General features: G+C 41.6%; 1 protein-coding gene across 1 annotated transcript in view; it reads right to left on the bottom strand.

Annotated features, from left to right (window-relative positions):
* Positions 1–1509: 1509 nt before the first annotated feature.
* The window catches only part of LOC114433466 (neural-cadherin), a 233782-nt gene continuing 213580 nt past the window's right edge, over positions 1510–21711 (bottom strand). Inside the window, 3 exon segments of the mRNA XM_075353396.1 lie at positions 1510–2121; positions 3068–3222; positions 16829–17073. Coding sequence (XP_075209511.1) covers positions 1510–2121; positions 3068–3222; positions 16829–17073 — 1012 coding nt within the window.

Here is a 21711-nt window from a genome sequence, read left to right on the forward strand (position 1 = left end):
GGAAACCATTGCTCCCAGCATCTCTTCACTTCACTGCTTTCAGCTTTCAGCAGAGCTGTGGTGCACCGGTGAAACATGTCACCACAGAGAATCTCTCCTGCCCCTTCCCTGTAATCATCTCTCCTCTCAAAGGTGAGAAAACAGGTCATTTTTAGCTTTGTTATTGTTCTTTGCCTTCTCAGACAAATTGCTCCCAAGTAATGGGAGAGCCATCAACCTGATGTCACCACTAACAAAGAGCCTCACATCCACGGTTTGGATGGAGTTTCTTACATTTTCCCCTAGAATGTGTGCTTATTTAACAAGGTACACTTGACGCATGTATATCGTATGTATACTCAACATAAATACCCATCTTTCCCCACTCCCTTCCTTTGTATTTATTGAGCAGTCACCTTGGAAAGCGACTTGACATAGTTTGTATTCTATCGAGCAGCCGTCTGTTAAAACAGTCTCTCGCAGCCGCACACATTTGGTATGCCCGAGGAAGAGCGCGCGTGGAACAGAGCAACAGAGCAACTATTTTCTCCTTCCTGCAGTCCACACGTCCACTCACATTTCTTTGTTACAAAGCTGTTTGAATTTTTCTGCAGCCTCCTTCGGGTGAAGAGCAACGAGCAACGGAGGAGCACAAATGAGAATAGGAAATCAAATGACGACGCAGGCGCTGTACTAAGTAGAGAGCTTGATGTCTTACAACCCACTGAGCGAGGAAACTTGAAACACCCAACCAATACGGAATTACTCAAACCTGCAAAAGACACATTACTAGGAAAAAACAACAAAAAAAACAAATCTCACCCTGGAACCCAGTGATGGTCAAAGCACTTTTTTTTTCTCATACAAACATTGACAGAAGCTGTGTACAGCCAGGCAGCGAGAACACAACGTGTCCTATTGTGACATTCTGATCTCTGCATTAGAAGGACTACTCAGGATGATCTTATTGCTCCTCACTGTCTTTATCGTGTAACAGCGCAGTTTATTTACAAAGAGTTACTTCAGCAGCAAGGTGCTAAAAATACATTACATGTAGCTTTAGTTTGTCATGAAAAATATGTTTCACAGCAAACTAATCAAATTTGAGGGGGCCCCGTGTTTGTGACTGGAACACATTTCTCTGACAGTGAATCTAAGCTCCATCATGATGAGTAGTCCGCGCACAGAGTGACGTCCTGAAGCCTTTAACTTGTTTGATCATGTCTGCTCCTTGCAAAATTGTCATCCAAGGTAGAGGAAGTGTGCAGAGCGACACAGTCTCTTCTCCACAGGGACACTTTCATCTGTCTGTGAGGCCACCAAGGCTGATTGACGGGGCTCATCATCCACTAAATACAACACCTTTAGTGTTAGCTGTCAGCAAAGTGCTGGGTGTGGAGAGACAGTCTCTCAGTCAGTCAGTCTCTTGTCATTTTCCCGCCTCAGGCGCCGTTTAAGGGTCCGCTGAATGATTGTTTTGGGGCGGCCCGTTATCAGGGTCCTGTCAGTTTGGCCTGTGTGCGTCTGAGCTCAGAGGTCGCTGGCCTCGGCTCGCTCATACAGCGCTCGCAGCTTCTCAAAGCGAGGCCCCCACTCCCCGAGTGTCTCCTCCCTCCTTGGCTCCCCTCCCCCATCTCCACCGTTACCTCCATCTAGTCCTGCGGAGCTGAAGGAGCTGAGGGACCCCGCTGGGGAGCCTCCTCCCTCTGTGGAGAAGACCTGCAGGGAGTCAAAAGGTCCTGTGTCAGGGTGCTGGTCGGCATCACGGATGATCTCACACAGGTAGCGGGCCAGGTCCTGGCTGGAGAACGACAGGGAGCGTCGCGCCAGCTGGGAGGGGCGTGCCTGGCCCTGTGCCGGGAGCCGGGTCGGGGGTACGTCCCTGCGGAGGCTGGTGGTGGTGGTGGCGGTGGAGGAAGTGGACGCCACCGATGGGGGCAGGGTGGAGGAGCTGGCCGTCCGGCTAAGAGAGTCCAGCTGGGAGGATGACGGGGCAGGGGGCGCCTGGTGAAGAAGGTGGTGGTGGTGGTGGTGGTGGTGGGGAGGAGGAGGGTGGTGCAGGGCTCTGGAGCGGCAGTACTGGACCGACTGGGCCGGACTCGGCTGGAGGGACTTCTGCAGCTCGGCCATGTCGTAGGCATTCTGGACACACACACGTGCACGCACACACGTGCACGCACACAGACAGTCATAGAGAGGAAGATGAAAGTTAGCACAGACGCTGCAGAAAGGCAGAAAGGAGAGCAAACAGAGCCAGGGTGAAAGACTGAATGTTTGGGGAGAGAGATGAGGCAGAAAAAAATGAAATGTGACAGTGAGAGAGCAGAAAAATAAAAGGAGGGCAGAAAAACAATCAGCTCTCCCCATCACGTTTACTGTGAATGTTCCACCTATTTAAGCTTCCAATCTATCTCCATTTACTGTCTGAGGAAAGTTTTAGTATCAGTGTGAGTGTGTGTGTGTGTCTGTGTGTGATGCCAAAAAGAGAAAAAGTGAGTGAAAGTGCTTCAGAAGAAGATGAGAGGTGTCTTTCCTTCTTTCCACTACAGCAGCTGCCGTTACTTTGACACACAGAGCACTGTAACAGCCAGTCACTTCAGTGCTAATGTGATTCCACTAAAATTGTAACCAGGGCAGCGGAGATGAAAAAAGACGTAGGAGGAGGAGGAGGAGGAGAGAGGAATGATGCAGATGGAGGAGGTGTGGGTCGCTTTGTAAAACTGATTATTTGATGAGAGATTTCAAAAAAAGACTCTGGAGAATTAGCAGCATATGCTTTGTGTGTGTGTGTGGTTTGACTGCAGGTGATGGACGACAAAATCTTGATGGTTTGGGGATACTGATATGACAATCTCCCCACAGTGTGTGTGTGATCAAAGCTGTGATATTATGTGTACTGTAGAGTACTTGTGGTTCCGCTGGCTGGTGGAGAGAGGAGATAAGGCTTTTGCGTGGGCCTAATTAAAATCCGAACACACACACAGCAAGATTTGATTCCAAACTGAATTAACTGATTCCACAATAAAGCTGCTGCTACCCTCTATCTAGTGCTCATGCATGAGAGAGTGTGTGTGTGTGTGTATATTACCTGGTCCTCCTCCCCACCTCCCTCCTCGTCATAGTTGAGGACGTTCTCCCGGATGTCCTCCCAGCCGTCGTGGTGTGCCGAGACGTGGTAGACTCCCTCCTTCAGCCCTTTGTAGGACCTCCAGCGAGTGTAGAGGAAAATGCCCAGCAGCAGGACTGCAGATGAAGACAGACAGGTTCATCAGCAAACGCATTACCATTACAAATGACATGATTAAAATCCTTCAGGTGATGAAGGTGCGCCTGCAGAGAGAGGGGCGCTTTGATTGGAGTCGTCCTTGCACGTTATTTGAAAATGGAGCTAAAAATGTGAAATGTTTTAGGAATCAAGTGAGACTGATGGTCAAAAATGTAACACATAGCTAGAGAATTATCTGGCAAATTACTTGTATTTTTGTGCAGAGCAGCCACCTGCTGGTGAATAAGAGTCTGGGTCACAAAAGCAAAACAACGAGCTAAAAGACATTAAAGTGCTTTTCAACAGTGTTTTTTTTATTGGGAGCTGACAGACAGAGCTGCAGAAATAATTTGTATGTTTTTTCCTCATTGAATTCATTCATCCATTAGTTATACAAGCTGAAGGGTCTGTGTCCACAGACAGCTGTTTTTTTTTCTGCTGGCAGAATCTGTTTAAACAAAGCCACCGGAGCTGAGTGTTGACAGAGCCCAACATCCTCAGAATATGTTCTTTTCTTTTCTTTTTTTCTTTTGCTGCACTTCTCAGGGCATCCATTTGAAAACTGTTCAATATTTGGGCTAAATTTAGATGGTAAAAAAAATAAAACAATCAAAATTAAATATTGGTAACCAGTGCTGCCACATTAATGTCATGTCAGGCCTTTAAAGAAGAAGAAGGGGCCATCAACACTTTTTGCTTCAGAAAATGTACCGGTAGGTGGAGATATAGCTAAAAACTATACATTCTTATTGGTTTACTAAAAACTTTTGCAAGTATATGCGAGGTATTGTGTGTCGTTTTCAATTACACAACAATGTTATAGCATGCCTCACTGCAGGCCATGTGATGTGTGTGTACACAGCATAAACTAATCAGCTGTAACATTGTGCCAGGTGAGGTGAATGACACTGATTATCTGGTTGCTATGACAGCAAATGAATATTTGGCAATGGAAGTTGATGATAGAGCAGGTACACAAGCAGCCGAAAGATCATTGATGCCTATGGAGAAGGTTGGTACGTGTGGTGTGATCTGACAGGCGAGCTGCTGCAGCTCAAACTGCTGGCTCTTCTAAATTTGTATTTTTTTTTAGAAAGGTATCAGAACACACGGTGCAATCTCAGGCTGTTGTGTAACTTCAGACCCCTCAGTCCATGCTGACTCCTGTCCACTGCTGAGACCTCCTATGATGGACTTCAGAACTGGACCACAGGATGGTGGTAGCCCGGTTTGATGTGTTTTTCTTTTACAATTATATGGATGGCCGGGTGTGTGCATCGATTTCGGTGTGGACACAGATCTCAATCCAATAAAGCATCTGTGGGATGTAATGAGCAAACAGGTATGATCCATGGAGGCCCTACCTCACAACTTCTAGGGCTCATAAGGTCGGCTGCTATCATCATGGTGCCAGATACCACAGCACGCCCTCGGAGTTCTAGAGGAATCCATGCCTTGACAGGTCAGGGCAGGTTTTTTGATTAAAAAAAAAACAAAAGGGGGACCCACACATTGTTAGATAAATCCTTAATGGATCCTGACTATTATGTGTGTTTATGTGTGTGATGTTTATACCCCTGAAAGTTCTTGGTGGGTGCAGAGAATGAGTGGGGTACCACATTTTCCTGGCTTAAAAAAAAATGCCAAATGACTCGACACAAAAGTTGTCAGAATCCCAACTGATGGCTTTCAGCATTTTTCTTTGTTTGCTTTCATTTTCTGATGATAGGCTGCTCTTACCTTCGTTTTTTGTGTCCTCTTCGCTGCTCTTTCATTATTGTTAATTCATAAAGGTCTCAATTTACAAAGGTACTTGTAACACAAGCCGTGATGGCAAAGTGGTTTGAAATTAGTAGGAGAAATGCATCACAACTTGCCTGAGAAATTACAGTTTCATTTATATATGTCTATGAAATCCATTTTCTGCTCTGTATGCACCTGTGTGCACAGTTTGGGTAAACACTAAAATGACCATCATTTTATTCATAATTGATGAAATTGGAGGTGTTAAAACTCCTTCTATGTTACAACTATATTTATCTAATAGGAAGCCACACACACGGCCATTACTGCTGCCTTAGAAAACAGTGTGTTCTTAAAGCAATATATCAGACCTTGTGGGCAGAGAGGACTGCTTTCCACCTGGGAGGAGGACCACGGACGAGACAATCTCTGTCTTAGTGAGAGGAGCTGACAGATGGAACAGTAGCAAAAACAGCAACACAACTAATGAAATCACAGTTGAAAGATGGTGCCATAACCAAAGAGTTCTTTGTTTTGTTTTGCTGTTTTATTGTCTTTCTGTTACATGTGCAGTAGGCTCCTAATGTTTTATCGTCATTCGTGCCTGTTGTTATACCCGACAACATCAATACATATTTGCATAATGCACACTGAGTTGAATTTTGACTGTATAAAAAACAAAAATAAACAAACAAAACACACACACAGCAGTAAGAAACTGATCTTCTCACTGCAATTGCATCTTCACCCAGGCTATTCTTTTCAATCCAATGCCAAGATTTACATGGTTTTAGCCAATGGGGGCTGGAGTCCATCTCATTGGATGGGGGTACAACCTAGATAGATGACCAGTCCCACATTGGCTGGGGAATATATTCATCTATGTGTGAGGTGGGATTTTCTTTAAAGGTCTCTCCTCTGTCATGTAGAACAGTTAATAAGTATTATATCAACACACGACATGACAGGCCAGAGTGACCGGTATAACATTTTCAATTAAACTGAGCTAATTTAAAATGCTATTTTAAAATGATTCTCAGCCTTTGCATCTGCCATGTGTCTCTGTAATTACAGACATTTAATAAGTGTCTTTGAAGAACAGATTATAATAGCTACTGCAGGTAGTGATGATGCTGTCTGACTGCAAATGGCAACACAAGAATACCAACAGGGCCCCGGGAAGGAAAGACAATTAGTGGCCTGACTTCTTATAGCAACTGCTTACACTCCCATTATTAATTGACAGCTTTGAAATGTGAATCCCCCACATTAATGGATGACTACAGGAGGGGTTAGGACTAATTAAAAAAAAATGCATGCGGAATTAATGCTTAAGGTGATTCAAGACACACACACACACACACACACATAATCTGCATGCAATTCCCACTCTAGTGTTGCTGTGACCTTTTCAAATGTGTAACAAATCCCCCTCGGGTCTGATCTCATACCTATCATCTCCTGGCTTAGTTAACACTTAACAATTTCATATCTTTCTGATTATATTTACACTCACACAAACTCTCTGTTTCATTCACCCCACCCCCTAACTTGAATCAAAAAAACGTTTCCCCTGCAGAGCTGCAAAAAAATCAACCTGTAGAATCCAAAAAAAGCAGCGCTGAGATAATATTCAATAATTTACAGCCCCGTCATTAACTGACTGAGTTGCTTTCTGAGTCATGCGCTTCACATCTTCAAATCTGAACACTGCAGTACATAGGAGAGCTGCATTTAATCACATTTGAGAATAGCAGCGTCGCAAACCACAACTGATTTCAACTGGCAGCTCCATAAATACTGCTCCAATCCGATTAATCTGAGGTGAGACATTGCCTTAGAAAAAAAACTAAAAAAATTCTGTGATCTCAAACAACTCAAACACATCCGTGCTGCTCCCACCCTCCCATCAACCTGCTTTTTTTTTATTTTGAAAATGCTCATGTCCGTCTGTCTCCGAAATCACAACCACAGCCCAGCAGCCGATCCATCATGTAAGCGCACCAACAGAAAGCACTCAAACTCCCTGTGAATTGATAACACCCCATTAAACAGCCCACCCTCTGACAACTCTGTAAGAGTAAATTCACTCAGCCAGAAACCAGCTGCACAAGTACAAGAGCAAAAATCAATATTCATTTACTGTCAACTTGTCCCCCTCACCACAACTCCACTGTCTGGAAGATTTATAAGACAAAGCAGCTTCAAGAGATTCACCGTTTCATTTTTTCAAGCAGCATCAGGGCATTTAATGGTGAGTGAGCATAGGCAAAAGACAGAGACTTTTTTTTTGGCAGGAGACACATGTGGCTGCAGAGGGTGAGCGTCAGACAGTAAACACAAAAACAAGGTCACAGGTTCAGCTCCTCTGAGGTTTGTGGGGAACCCGGAGCTCCCAAAGATTGAAAAAAAATGGAGCAGTGTTGAGAAACAGCAGGTCCTGCAGCATGGAGGTTTCCATGACGATATCTGGCTGGAGGCTAGGTCACACTCAATAATAAAGGCAGGTGCTACTGTCTGCTAGAAGACAGATTATATTTGTGAAAATGATTTTTAGGAATTTGTAACAGTGCCTGAAAGAACCAGGCAATCTGGCACAATTTTGTGTTGAGAAAGGTTTGTGATGTTATGAAAAAATCTTCTTTCTTGCCTAACCGAGCAGTTTTAATGTCATGTCTTCAATGTCTGTCTGTCTGTAGCAACTTCTTGGTGCAGGCAGAGAGTAGCGAGAGGTGAGGGAGGTATCTCCAAGCAAGGGAGGAAGATAGAAAATTCACTATTTACTATTGTGAACTTACACAAAACAGAATAATAAACAAATCAAACTCCATGTTCAAGGTGTCTGTGTGTAAAGAGTTTTATCAGATATATATATATATATAAGATGATGGCATAATCTTCCTGTCATCCTCAGAAATTAAGAGCTGAGATGATGACAGGTTTGACTGTCTTCATTTATATAGTTTGTGGCCATTTCTGGCTGTCAGCAGCCATACCATGTATATCAATCTTGTGGCCTGATAGCATCAGATATATGGTAGATTTGTCCCACATCCTCAGAAATAAATGGCATATATGGGTGATGATTATATGCCCCAGACATGACGTAGTTATGTTTACAAGGCATGTCCAGAATGGACAGAATGTGTATGGCTCCATTTGACCAATACAAGTCTGTGTGTGAAGCTGGGAGGGATGCTTGGTGGCATAACCACAATGCAGACTTTCACCTGGGGTCTGGGGTTTCTGCCCCTGTCACAACTGTGTTTTTTTGGTTAAGTGCTTTATGAATGTCACTACTGTTCTGTTTTCACTTAGGGTTGGGATTAAAGTTGTAAGGTAGTCACAAAACAGTGCTGGTTTGGTAAAGCTGGGGCCATCAACCTATGAATGTAATGTAATGTAAGGTTTTAGGAGTTATTACATCAAATACTGCCCAGAGTATTGTCTACAATAACCTCAAAGGTTAAAAAGAAGCTAACAATCTAACATGGGCACTTGTAATGTGTTTTCTCCCCTTCTTTAGCTCTCCCTTATAAACTTCACTGTTGCTTGAGCTGCACAGACTGAAAATACTTTTCTACTATCATTATCTGAATGGGGGGGTGGGGGGGGGGGGGGGGGTGACAGGATTAAAAACATTTTACGAGGCAAAGGTTTTCCTATTTGCTGCAAACGCTGTTGTTCCTACCACCGACCGTACATGTGACATACATTATTTAGACATGCCCGCAGGTCGGCGGCAGATATCTACACAGTGGTTGTTTCCAGTACCTGAAAATATTTATGTCTTTTGGGATTTTTTTTGGAGTAACTGAAAAAAAAAAGAATTTTTACAGCTTTACAGCTGTAGCCTCTGGAGGTCCAATCAGCAGAGCAGGTTTTTTTCTTTGTTTCATGTTTGAAGCTTAAAGGAATCAAATGCCTACAGAATAATACAAAAAATACATACAGTAAAAAAATCTGCTAAGTTTTTGGGCTTTATTTCCATTTTGTGTATAAGAATAGGAATGTATATATTAAGAGCTATAAATAAAGAATTAATATCTGCTGAAACAGTTTCCTGTCTTGGTTCACTCTGATTCTGACTAATCCCTGGGACTAAATGGTTAAAAAAAAAAAAATTTGTATGCGGAAAGCTAGGTAGGCAGGTGAAATAATGGACGTCACATAGGCTCCATTAAGCATTTGATGTGATGTGAAAAGAAGTGCACAAAGAAACCTGATCTTAACCTGCTGTGAGGATGACTGTACTGCGCTGCATGAATCAATATCCTCTGCATTAGGGCCAAAGTCTGTATAAAGGAGAAAACACACACTGTAATAAAGAATGAAGAAAACAAAATGTGAGAATACTATTACTATTTGGTTTCTGATGGTGGAGTTTATGCCTTTATGTGTTTACGCTTCCTGCCGCTCCCCACTGCTGAGGCTGCCTGTGTGTGTTTGTGTGAGAATGTGTGAAAAAGTGGCTAGAGTGAGCTCCACGGGGAGGTGAGCAAGGAAGCTCGAGGTCAGGGTGCACAAGATGAATCTGCTCTGTTCAAAGCCCTCTCCAGAGGGGGAAACGGAGAAATGGAGAATTTGATCAGTATTTCTGACAGTGCGTTTGTTTGTGTGTGAGTGTAGAGCGTAGAGCCTGAAAAGAAAGATTATGTGTTTATTTGTTTACACTGCCTCCAAGGTCCTGTACTGTTTTTGACCATCACTCCTTTTGTTTAACTTTCTCTCTCCCTCTGCTTAACTCTTACTCCTGCCTCCTGCTTTATCCTTCCCTGTGCTAGCACTCCTTTAACTTTTTCTTACCCCCCCCCCCCCCACACTCCTCCTTTAAAGCGAGTTTCTATTGATTCCACTACGTTAGTTCTTCCCCTGAAGCTGCTCATGACTCTGCAGCTCTGGTCTTACTGCGCTATACAGTTCAAGTTACACATCCTCAGAAATCCCACCTAAACTCCAAGTGTCAGTGCTACTTAAAATCTGCTCATTTTGTAAAAACACTAACCACCTCAGATGCATTTAGAAGACAAAACCAGGAGACAAAAGTCAGCTGAAGATCCGGCAGAGGCCTCTAAAATCTCCTACACTGGCTTTTTATAACATAAAAACTGGATGGCAGTGTGAGGGCAATCCAGCTCACCATGAGCGCCTCAAAGGGTGCTGAATGAGTGAGTGTGTGTGTGTGTGTAATGGTATTTCCAGTCAGACAATCAATATCCGAGCTAGCCTGCAATGAGATCAGCGTCTTTGAGTACATCAACACAAGTCAATAATATGGTATGGATTTTTACCTCATCAAACTATAATTCTGTTTACTGGGGCATCTGTATCTGTGTTCTCCACTGACTCCTCTTCTGTTCAGTTTTTTAATTGCCAGCACTAACGTGTAGCTGAAACTCACTTTCTCTAACTATGATGGAGCCGTCACCGGTTCATGGCTTTAAATAACTAAAAAAAAAAATCATAGGCCTTAACGAAGATAATTGATTACTCATTTCTCTCTACTTAACTGGTGGATTAGACATCTTCCCACACTGATTATTTTCATTCCCACATAATAAAGCCTATAATTTCTTCATGTTATACTTTTAGCTCATGGCTGATAGAGCAGTAAACCCTGCATGGAAACCTAATGTAATATTCAAGGCCATTACGTGTCCATATATCAGCTTGTTCTTGAGGTAACTGCATATAGCGAGCCTTTGCATCCTTTCCTCCCCCAATTATTGATTAGGAGATGTTGGCCCTTTAACATAGTGCTCCTCCCTCCCTTCTTAATATAGTGCCAGTAGTGCTACACAGCCTCACTAAACACACATAGTTATGGTTGGATCCAGAAGTAAATACACCTTTTAGGGTATGCACTAGTTATATATATAGGTATATATATACCTATATATATAACTAGGTGACAACTAAAGTTTCTATTAAACAGGATCCTTGTTTAAAATTAAAAATAATGTCACAGGCACTTTATTGGCTGTCAGGCTTAAAAAACAGGCTTGATGATGTGTGATGTGGACAGGAGGTGGTAAAAACAGTGAGTAACCAGGGATGCACCAATCCAACACTAATACAATCAGCCCTGACATTGACCAAAAAGATAGATCGGGTATCAGACAATGGGGCTGATCCATTGGGCCTATCTATTCACTGCAATTCTGTGTTCACAATGGGTGCTATGTGATGTATCGTGCAGCATGTCAGTGAATCAGAATAAAGAACTGATACATGAAGCTTAAGCATCTGTATTGTTACTGGGACTAAAAAAAAATCATCAGTTCATCCTCATGTGTAACATCAGATTTCACCTAGTACAAGGTGGTTTTGTAAAATATGGAACATACATATTTTAGAGGCACAATAAAACTTCATATTACAGTTAGACGAGAAAGCCTCATCTGTAAACAAAGGCTTTTTAGTGCCTCTGCCACCATGCCAAAATTGCAGCATAGAAATGACACATATTTGGAGCGCTATATTTTGACACATGCAACGTGTGTTGAACAGAAAAATCTAACAGTTTCATGGTGAAGTAGTTTCTATATTGGCTTCTTGTGCTGGATTATGCATAGAATCAACATATTTCCTTTGTTTTTGAATGATTTTCAACATGAAGTTGATCAAACTCAATGGTCTTTTGTGAGGAGGCGGTGAGTCAAAAGGTCATGAACATGTATCTGCTTTATAGACTGAAATCTCTGTAAATGCACATGTGAAGTACTTCCAACTTGAAAAACGTACATGGCATGGATGGATCATGATGTGCTTGTGTCTTGATCTGCGGTACATTTATCTCTATGTGACCAAAGTGCACTTTCAGTTTAAAACACTCAAGATATTCTGCAGAACATGAAGGTGGATTGGGTGGGTTTTTTGTATGTTTAGTGAAGAATAAAATGGGTTTGGGCTGTGAGCTTGCAGCTGTGTTGCTGGAATTTGAGCACTTTCAGCAAAGATTGACTTTACTCTTATCATTTAAGTGAAATTGACTGTGTCTTGCTTCTGGGCATAGAAAGTGTATGGTCTGATTTTTTTTTCTGTTGGCATGTCTGTCTTAAAGTTGCTGTCTCAGCCACATCTCAGATAAAGGTGTTCACTTTACACTCAATCAGAAAATAAATAAACAGGGCCTCGTCAATAACATGGCTCCAATAAATTCCTCTAACAAGACTTGGCCAATGATCATCTCTATGTGAGACTCAGCAGAAGTATAAACCAAATTCTCTGTGAAGTGTTAAAGAAGTAGAAGCACTATGGCTTTAATATAACTTGGGAACATGCAGACTCTTCCTAGAGTTGGCTTTTCAGCCTCGATTAGCTGACTCAGTAACAGTCAATCAAGCGCTCATGGTGAAATGGCTGGATGAAAGCCAAGGTGATGTAACAGGCGCAGGCATGACAGCATCCTAGGAGTTAGCCAGGCAGACTCTGAAAGACTGTGGAAGCATGTGAAAAAGAAATATTCACCAGTCTGGTAAGACAAAAATATAACCTGTTGGCACAACTCCAAGCACTGGACACACACACATACACACACGTTCCAATCCACAGCAAGAGTACTTTGTTCAGCCTGCAGACAACAATGTAGTGCCATTAAACATCCATCTTATCTGAGAAGCCTGTAGGAAAAATTACTTCTATTTGTGTTGATGCAACTGCTAAAATCAGTGTGGTTCCAGCGTACACTGCTAACATACTGATACAATCAAGACATTTGTTGTAGAAGGCTAAAACCTAAATCGCCTAGTCCTTGCTACAGTCTGTAATACGATAGTTTCGTCCCTCTCACCTCAGCAGCTAGAGCCTACCTCTACTGGCAAATTCTAAGCAAGCCGTCCCACCTGTTGGTATCTGTGGATGAGGGCCTGATACTTTACAAGCTTCAATAGGCCTCCTCCATCCTCTCCTCCCATCTAAACTTACCGTCTGCAAGACTAACCTGACATGATGACAGTACTGGTCTCCCTCAGAGCGCACACCCGCGACCTTACGGACAGCCCCCCCCAATGGAGGTTCACCGGTGATAGCAAGACATCATAGATGGAACACAGGAGAAAATTGATCCTCTTCACCTCCATGCTCCACACATCCCTCCACCCTAATGATCTACATATCTTCATTTCTCCTCTAAAATGATCACAACAGCATTATTAATAGGTAAATAAACAATCTTGGTCATATGATAATCCTCTCAGCAAATATACATGTAAGCTTATTTCCTTAGACACTCTCCAACTCTCACAACTACATACAAAGATGACCTTGGACACAATTGAGCTGTGATAGCATCAATGAAGCAATCCCTAAACTAAATACTTAATTAAACCGGGAGAGGAGATTGCAGGAATATATTCAGTATGTGACTTATTGACCAACATCTGTGTCCCTAATCTGTTGTCCTCACTTAATCTCTACTCTGAAAGGCTCAAATGACAGCCGTAAAACTGATTGAACTCTGATCAAAGATGTATGTGAAGCATTCACTCCTCCCATTATCTACCCAAGCAAAGACACCAGTGACCAGGACAAAATTAATCATCAGCAGTGAAGTGAGGTATACAATATCTTTGCAGTAGCCAATTACATAACTTTAATTATGTGCACCCTGAAAACTATACCAAGGTCCGAACCTTGTGGACCTCAATGTTAGCTGACCGTGCATAAGTGTTTGCTCTTATAGATGATTTTTAAATCAAAATGAAGATTATGAACTGAAATTTGTGCTACAATATGCTGTGTTTACTAATGTGCCTGTATATATATATAAAAAAACTTTTAAATTGAAACTTTTGATTTAGTTTTTGATGCAGCATAAAATTAGGAAAACAGGTTGAGGACATGGTGGTGCATGGAAAAAGAGAATGATATCTGCACACAGCTGGTACACACGTGGTGAAGCCACTGTAAGCAAGTAGAATAAATGAATTCATAACCCTGAGTGCCAAATCAAAATTCGAGCTACATGATATATTCAGAGACCTAAGCCTTTAATCATTTATATTGTCAAGAGATGGCCAATGGACTGTGAGTTGGTTTGCAGCTGTGTTGACATTTTTTGAACTGGAAACTTCGCTATGAACTTGTAACCCCAGAGGGGCACCCTGGGGCCGTCACAGGTTTGGCTCTGCCAGTCTAATCAATAGAAGAGAAGCAGAGCCACTCTACAGTCAGGCTTCTCTTCAGATGTTCAGAGCAAGGGCACCAACTCAACTTCATTAATAAGAAATGTGAAAGGGGCTGCAACTAAAATGATCTGCCATTAGAGGTTTCTAAACTAAAATGATGGGTGTTATTCATGATGACTTGCTTTTTAATGTGGCTTCTAGAGTCTAAAGACTAGTTAGTTCTGTGAAGCCTTGCTATGTTGACCATCTAAATTATGTTTGAGAGCATATAACTGAATATGTTTGTATTTGGTCATAAACCAAAGCATGGACAAATTAAACTTGCTGAATGAAGAATGGAAATGTAAAAGTAAAACAAATTCATCCAGTAAGGACTTCTTGGAAATCCAATCCACTGATGTCAACTTAAACGGTGGATTGAGAGAAAAGTCTTGGAATCACTGAACTTATTAAGATTCATCCTCTAACAGATGTTTAGCTATTCAGACCTTCCAGGGACTAAGTCCGGGGATCGCCAAACACAGAGCGATTCACGCACTGGGGACCATGAACACTTGCCAAACAAGGCAAGGATCAAAAGGAATTAAAAAAATGTGAATCCGTTTTTTAGTGCAGAATTTGTCTTTGATCTTCACCGATCGTAACATTCTTAAAAGTACTGTTTTCTTTGAGACTTGCTGCCCTTCTTTTGTTCTTGCTAGTCAAACATTTGGAGTCTGCACAAGCAATATTTGATGAAAGCAATAAAAAAAAAGTCTCTCTTGCTGCTGCTTAAATTTCAGAGAGAGGAATGCTTGACCGATCGAGCGCGGAATGCTCTACTGATTGAAATTACTACCAAAGCCCCTGGAGCATTGATCTCAATTTCTGCAGGTTTGGGTAAACAGCACCTTATACGCCTACAAATCAAGTAATTAACACCTAAAACAGAACCGAGCCTTAGCAGGATCAAGGTTGGACGTCGCATTTAATATGAGCCTGAAGCCACATTTGAAGGGAGATATTGTGGAATGGAGGTTGAGAGAAGAGAAGGAGACACGATCATTTCCACTGTGTCTGACTGGTGCCCTCTGAATCATCAATGAGACGAGCAGACATGGCCAGCAGCAGTGTGACACTGACACTATATCCTTCCTCTCGATGTGTTGTCTGCTACCTTCACTTCATGCTCTTGTTTTCTTTTGGTCCTTGTTTTATTCTGTTCTCCTCTGATCTATTTTCTTTTCTTGTACTGAGCCGCATCTCATATTGCTCTTTACTGTTCTGTTGTATTGCCCTCAATTAAACAAGGGGAACATGTACTGATTCTGTGTACGAATGTGCCCGAGGCACTTTCTTAGCAGAGGGTCCCTTTAGGAATAGGAATACAAAGCTAAAGGCACAGGTAGATGAATATTCAACAGGCAAGACAATAAAGACAGAAAGAAACATTTGGATTTTCAACAACAGAAAACGGACACCTTTGCAAAGAAAATGACCAGTTCAGTACCACCACAGAGCTTCAGCAGCCTATAGGGACCTACTATCTATGCTACACAAAGCTTGATGAAATGGTACATCGGGTAGGTGTCACATCCAAATGCCAGAACCCAAGGTTATCCCGAGCATCACACCGCCTCCCCTCTGGGCATCCTATTGTCATGTCTTCCCCATGACATGTGACAAAAATCATCCCACCAGGTCACCATCTTCCATTGCCACCATCTGATGCTCATATGGCCTGGGCTGTAGAGATTTCTTGTTTATAATGTTGTAGAGGATGAGGATGTGAAGCATGATGGTGGGACATTATGTGCCTTATTAATTTGGCAAAATATAGGATTAGTGTCAGTTGGATATACCGTTTATTTTTTAAAATCCCTGGGATGATGTGTCAAGATATTGATTGGACAAGAAGGTGCGTTAATTAGAGCAACACATGTCTGTGACATGCTACCTGATATAACCTATATATTGACAGGTGGCACTGAAAGGAAATGATCAGTGTTATTCTCACCACTGTAGGTAACCTTATCAGAGGTTTTAATGCTATGACCGACTGCTGCTATGATGAAAAACAGTGCATATGCATATTTAATGGTTATTCAAGACTTGCATCCAAAATCACAATTCCTGTGTGCCCACTTACGAAATCATACATCTGCGGCATGCACACATAAAAATTCCCACCGAACACTGAGCTGCAGCTCACCACTTGAACTTCACAAAGGACATAAAACAGGTGCAGCTCTGGTGGGTGACAAAGAACGTAAGCTAACAAGAATGTTGTGGCGTAATTATTATGTCTTCTTTTATGTGATGTAGGTTGTCAGGTCCTTGTGAAGTCTTGTGTGAAAGCACTCTCCCCAGAGTCTCACTATACTCACAGCTCTATACAACAAGCCTCCAGAGGCAAATAAATGCACTAATTTTCAAAGAACTATCATCATTAAAAACATGTGGAACACTGCTGTCATAGAAAGAACAAGGTTTTAACATGTATGTTTGATCTTCAGTGTTTTCATAACTCCAATATTTGTCAACCTTGACTGCACATGAAGCAGATGCACGTTGCTGGCTAACCTCATCTACTTTGCTGTAACAGCTTAATGAATTGACCAGTAGAAATCACTGCTATTATCGCCTATATACCATATTATATACTATTAATTTTCAAGAAATTGTAATCAAACAAATACTGCATGTGTAACATTAAGTAAGTGCAATAGCTTACCCAGTAAGGCCATGAAGCAGATGCAGATAGCGAAGAGGGAGCTGAAGCTCAGGCCCACATCCTCCCTGTAAATAGCCAGTGTGGTCTCACAGTGTCGTCCTCTGTAGCCCTCTGGGCAGTGACAGGTGAATTTGGAGGGTGACTGGGCCACGCATGTCCCACGGTGACAAGGCCGCGTGGCACAGAGGGTGTAGACGCAGGACTTCTTGGTCCCATTGACACGGATCATGTGACCAGGAGGACATCTGGAAAACAAGAGACATAAGAGGGATGGAAATAATAAAAAAAAAAAAACAGAAATTAGAAATGAATAGATTCAGTGTGCTTGTGTACCATGTGAGGACATTTAAGCACCATTCATTTCATTTTATTTACATAGTAGTGATGACAATCAAATAACTACATGAACTAAAATCCCACAGAGAAAGCACTAATAATGTTGACAATGGCAATGAAAGTCATTTTCAGCATGAAGAAACTAAACTCTCAGAGGACCCATCTGTTAGAGGCCCCCTGGGCAGAGAGGAGTGAGGTTGGATAGAAGAGATAGGTGAAAAAAGAGCATGTATAACAGCGAGAAACAGCTGGGTTGAAATGAATCACACTGGACAGTTACTGCATTAGGAGATTAACCGGTGAACAATAATATAAAAGGCATATCTTATTAGGAGGGAGCCAAAAGCTGAATTTAAGTAAAAGTGCTGCTTTTCATTTTTAGTGGCATAATTCTAGCATTTGATATGTGTGTGTGTTCTACTATCTCTTTTGAATCAAGATGGTTCATTTCTGCAGGTGTTTCCATTTTTTACCTGAAGAAGACAATCTGTGATTGAAACATTACATCATTCATATCAATGTAAATAAATAAAAAATAAGCCTTTTTCTTTGCGTCTCTAAAAGACTGAGCATTTTTATATGTAAAATGATGCAGTTTAACGTCTCATTGTCCTCTGAAACTAAAGTATAGAACAAATAGCTGAAGAAGTCATGGAATGAATTTATAAACCAAAATGTATTCTAAACTTTAGACTTATCAAAGTAGCTGCCTTTGGCAGATATAACAGCTGAACACACTCGTTGCATTCATTTTTACTTTGTTCCAGAAGTTCCAATAAAAGTGCGGCACTTGTAGGTTGCTTTGCTCTCACTCCTCTGACCAGTTCATCCCAAACCAGCTGGATGGGGTTGAAGTCTGTAGACTGTGCTGGCCTCTCCATGTTGTCAAGCTTACTGTCTTCTTCTTTATTCCTAAAGTAGTTCTGTCATAGCTAACTTATGTTTGGGTCATTACCTTGCCTTAGGATGAACCCTTAGGGTGCAATGCACATAACACTGCCTTATTTTTATTAACCTCAAGCAGTTCACCACTTACCTTCGTACCATTTTAAGCTATATATTGGACCTGACCTGCTTGAATAAAAAAAAAACTGTAAACACTTGACTGTGTTCTAAAACCTTTAATTGGCAGTGTAGTTAGTAACTATACAGAAACCATAAGCACAAAAAAGTATCAACTACCCAGACAAACTACTCACAACAATTACAAGTAAAGGAGTAAATTGTAATTCGTAACTACCCAGTTCCTGGCTAATGGAGCATTTTTTTGCCATTTCTACCACTCAAAATAATTAATTAGTCCTTCATCAGTGATCATACGTGGATTTACACTTAAGTAGAGAATGAAGTGCAGGAGATAAAAATGCTGACTGCGTAACTGGCAGTAACTAGGATGATTTTATGCAGACAGGGGCGCATTTTCCGCCTCACTTCAGAAAGCACCACTGTAATTAAAAGCTCATTTGGGTGTAACAGCTCAAACAAACATTTTATGAGCCCATTAATTCAGTATCCCATTCAATGTGTGTGGAAGAGCTCCAGGCTCTACATTTTGATGACATCAGAGATGAGTCTTTCCTCTGCTCTCTGGAGATAAGCTCACACAAATATTGACTCAACTTTACTATCAAAACAGCAACATTAGATTTAAAATGCTGCTGTAATTCATCTCATTACACAAAAGTCAACCAGGGAAGTAGTAAAGGGTTAACTTAATGCATACTTGTCTAACTAAACTGGCTAAGTCATTAAATGCAGTCCTCTATTGAAACATAACTAAAGCATAAAAAGCTATCAGATTAAAATAAAACAGCAGAGGATGGCATGGAGGAGTCTGCAGCTCTTGAATGTCACGCATTTTAAGTTATTTATTTACTTTTAGCTTCTGTATGAACATTATGAAATAAAAGTCAGACACTAAAATGCTTTTCTACATGGACATTGCTGGACTGTGTGTGTGTTGAGCCTTCTGTCATATTGTTCTCTCCCCATTAGTAAAGAAAAGGATCAGTGCTCTAGCATTAAAAGCCTTCATTGTCCAGAACATCTTTACAGGTGCAGCACTTTTAAAATGACAGAGTATGAGCGAGGTACAGTATTTTATTCAACCTAAAAAAAGGTACAATATGTTGCACTAAGAAGGTCGGGCAGACGGGGTTAATCTACAAAGACATGATTTGTCAAAAACATCAGTTCTTCAGACTTAAAGGTAGGGTAGGAGATTTCATTCTGATGCGCTTTTTGTTTAATTAGTGTAACTTGTCTTTACAATCCGATAACAACCGATTATTTTGGCAGTTTCACTTTAAAATGAAGAATATGAATCATCTGTGGAAGCTATAAAACGCTGAAAACATCAGCCAATCCTGCGAGGCGCCCCTGCGCGTATAGTTGGCTGGTTGTCACTCTCTTCCTGCTCTGCGCGCACCAGAGAGGTACGTGCATGATGGCCGAAGTCACAGACTGGTTGGGAGCCGTGGCTTCGGGGTGAGCTCCGAGAGAAAGGGGCGTGTGTTTACTTTTAAAATCTCCTACCTTACCTTTAATGCTATGAGTCCGTCCCCACTTACTGCCATACTGAAATGCTGCTTTGTATCAGAATTAAACATGTTTGCAGTCTGGTTCACGACATCTGTACCAGTGGTGAGAGTTTTACATAAATAAGGACAAAGGGTAAAATGGCTTTTACAGGTAGATGTCAACTGTGACATCATCTATCTTTATTTACACGGAACGTTTGTCCTGAAAAATAAGTAAAAGAGTCAACAACCATTTCTTAAAATCCTTCTTTTGTCTCAAACATGCACACCGTCTGTCTGTGCTGTGCTCTGAGGTGAAGTTGATCTGCGATTAACAACCGAACGCTCTCAGAGACCTCTGAAATGTGTTGTGCAAGTATTGATATTGTGCCTTCTTCACTGTCTTTTGTGTGGTGTGGTCTACTCCACCACATATGCTGACAGCTGAATATCATTTTACTCCGTGACAATCTGGAGACGGTGACATTGTTGCCTCACTGCTTGTTTATGTAACTCTTTCCTCTCCTCAGTGCCAGATATTTCACTCTTTAATCTCCATCTTGTACAGGGTGCAGGTGTAAAGCAGTGCCAAAAAAACACAATGCATCTCTACTTGTTATGCACTGCAGAAGACTGTCATCTTTTATAGCGACGTTTCACTAGCAGCTACAGTACATCCAGTTCTGTGAGAGTCTTTAGGCAGAGGTTTTTTGGGCGATTTTGGTTTAGAGTTAAAATGCTGTTTGTGCTTTAAGAGTGGATAAAAAGTAGAAAAGCTTTAGGGTTACTCATACAGACAAATGCCAGCTATCTTGATAATGCAAGGAAAAATGCACTCTTAACTGAGACATTTAAAAAAGATGATTATCGGTGGTAGGCACTGTTATGTCATAAGCACAGCTCTGCACTCAGTATTCATCATGCCTGATTGAAGTCTTGTGTAGGTGTTGAATACAGGACGCCTGTCAGTCAACTGTTTTTTGCAGTCTCTTATCACTTCCTGTCATTAGCCATATCTGAGATCAATGTTGTGACTAATGAAGTTTTCATATCAGTATACTAAACCTGTGCTTTCTGCTGCTTTTCCTGTGAATATGCTTTTATTTAATAGGACAATGGCGGGAACTGCAAATAGTCTGTTAGGTAAAGTGAAAAAAAACGTCAGCTGCATTTTTGCATCAGTGACTGTATACATATTTAACTAAGCCTACTGTAAAGTGCGGCAGTATTTACAGTAAAGCCTTTGAGAAGGTTTCAGATGGTCGAGCTTCAAAGACTCGTGGCCAACAGTCAGCACGCCTTGATCACCTCCCAGGGTTTGGATGAAGTGATGAAAAGAAAACTGACTGAGATTGGAGAAAAAAGACAAAGTCTTTATGTGTGCGTTTGTGTGTGGTTAGGAACTTAGCAGAAGTAAAAATGCAAACCAAGAAAGGAGAGGATGGAAGAGAAGAGCGCAAGAATGAAAAAAAGAATGGCGGATGGATGATGTATGTAGATCAAAGAAGACAAAAACTATCGGTAAACAGAAAGACAAGATTAAAAGCGAGAAAGCTGCAAGGACTGAATAGAAGCTGATGTTTCCAATGGCAGAAAAACTGCTGAGATTAGTGAATGTGGCTAAGAGCACTCTGTTTGATTCGCTCTGTGCCACAGGAGAGGGTTGTTAGCTCGCTGCGGCTTTTCATTGCGCAGAATTTCCCATTTCCTGCTGACAAACAAACCCTTATACAGCAGGTAGTTACAGTGGTGCATGTGAAATGTGGATCGAGCAGAGCTGTGAATCCTATCAGAGTCACAGGGTTAAAAAAATAACTTGGGATTGAGCAGGTGGGGTTCACCTGATTTATTACCCTTTTCAAGGGGGGCATGACTGTTGCTGCATGTGATTACACCTTTCTGATTTACAACTAAACTGTCCAGGGTTCAAGCATTTCAGCCAGTGGATGTTTACTCGTTTTATTCTGCCTAGTGAGAAGCCTTCTGATTGGTTTATCCCATTACGGTCAAAGTATTATTTAAAAATGC

The sequence above is a fragment of the Parambassis ranga genome, chromosome 3 (genome assembly GCF_900634625.1).
Source record: "Parambassis ranga chromosome 3, fParRan2.1, whole genome shotgun sequence".
Taxonomy (NCBI): Eukaryota; Metazoa; Chordata; class Actinopteri; family Ambassidae; genus Parambassis; species Parambassis ranga.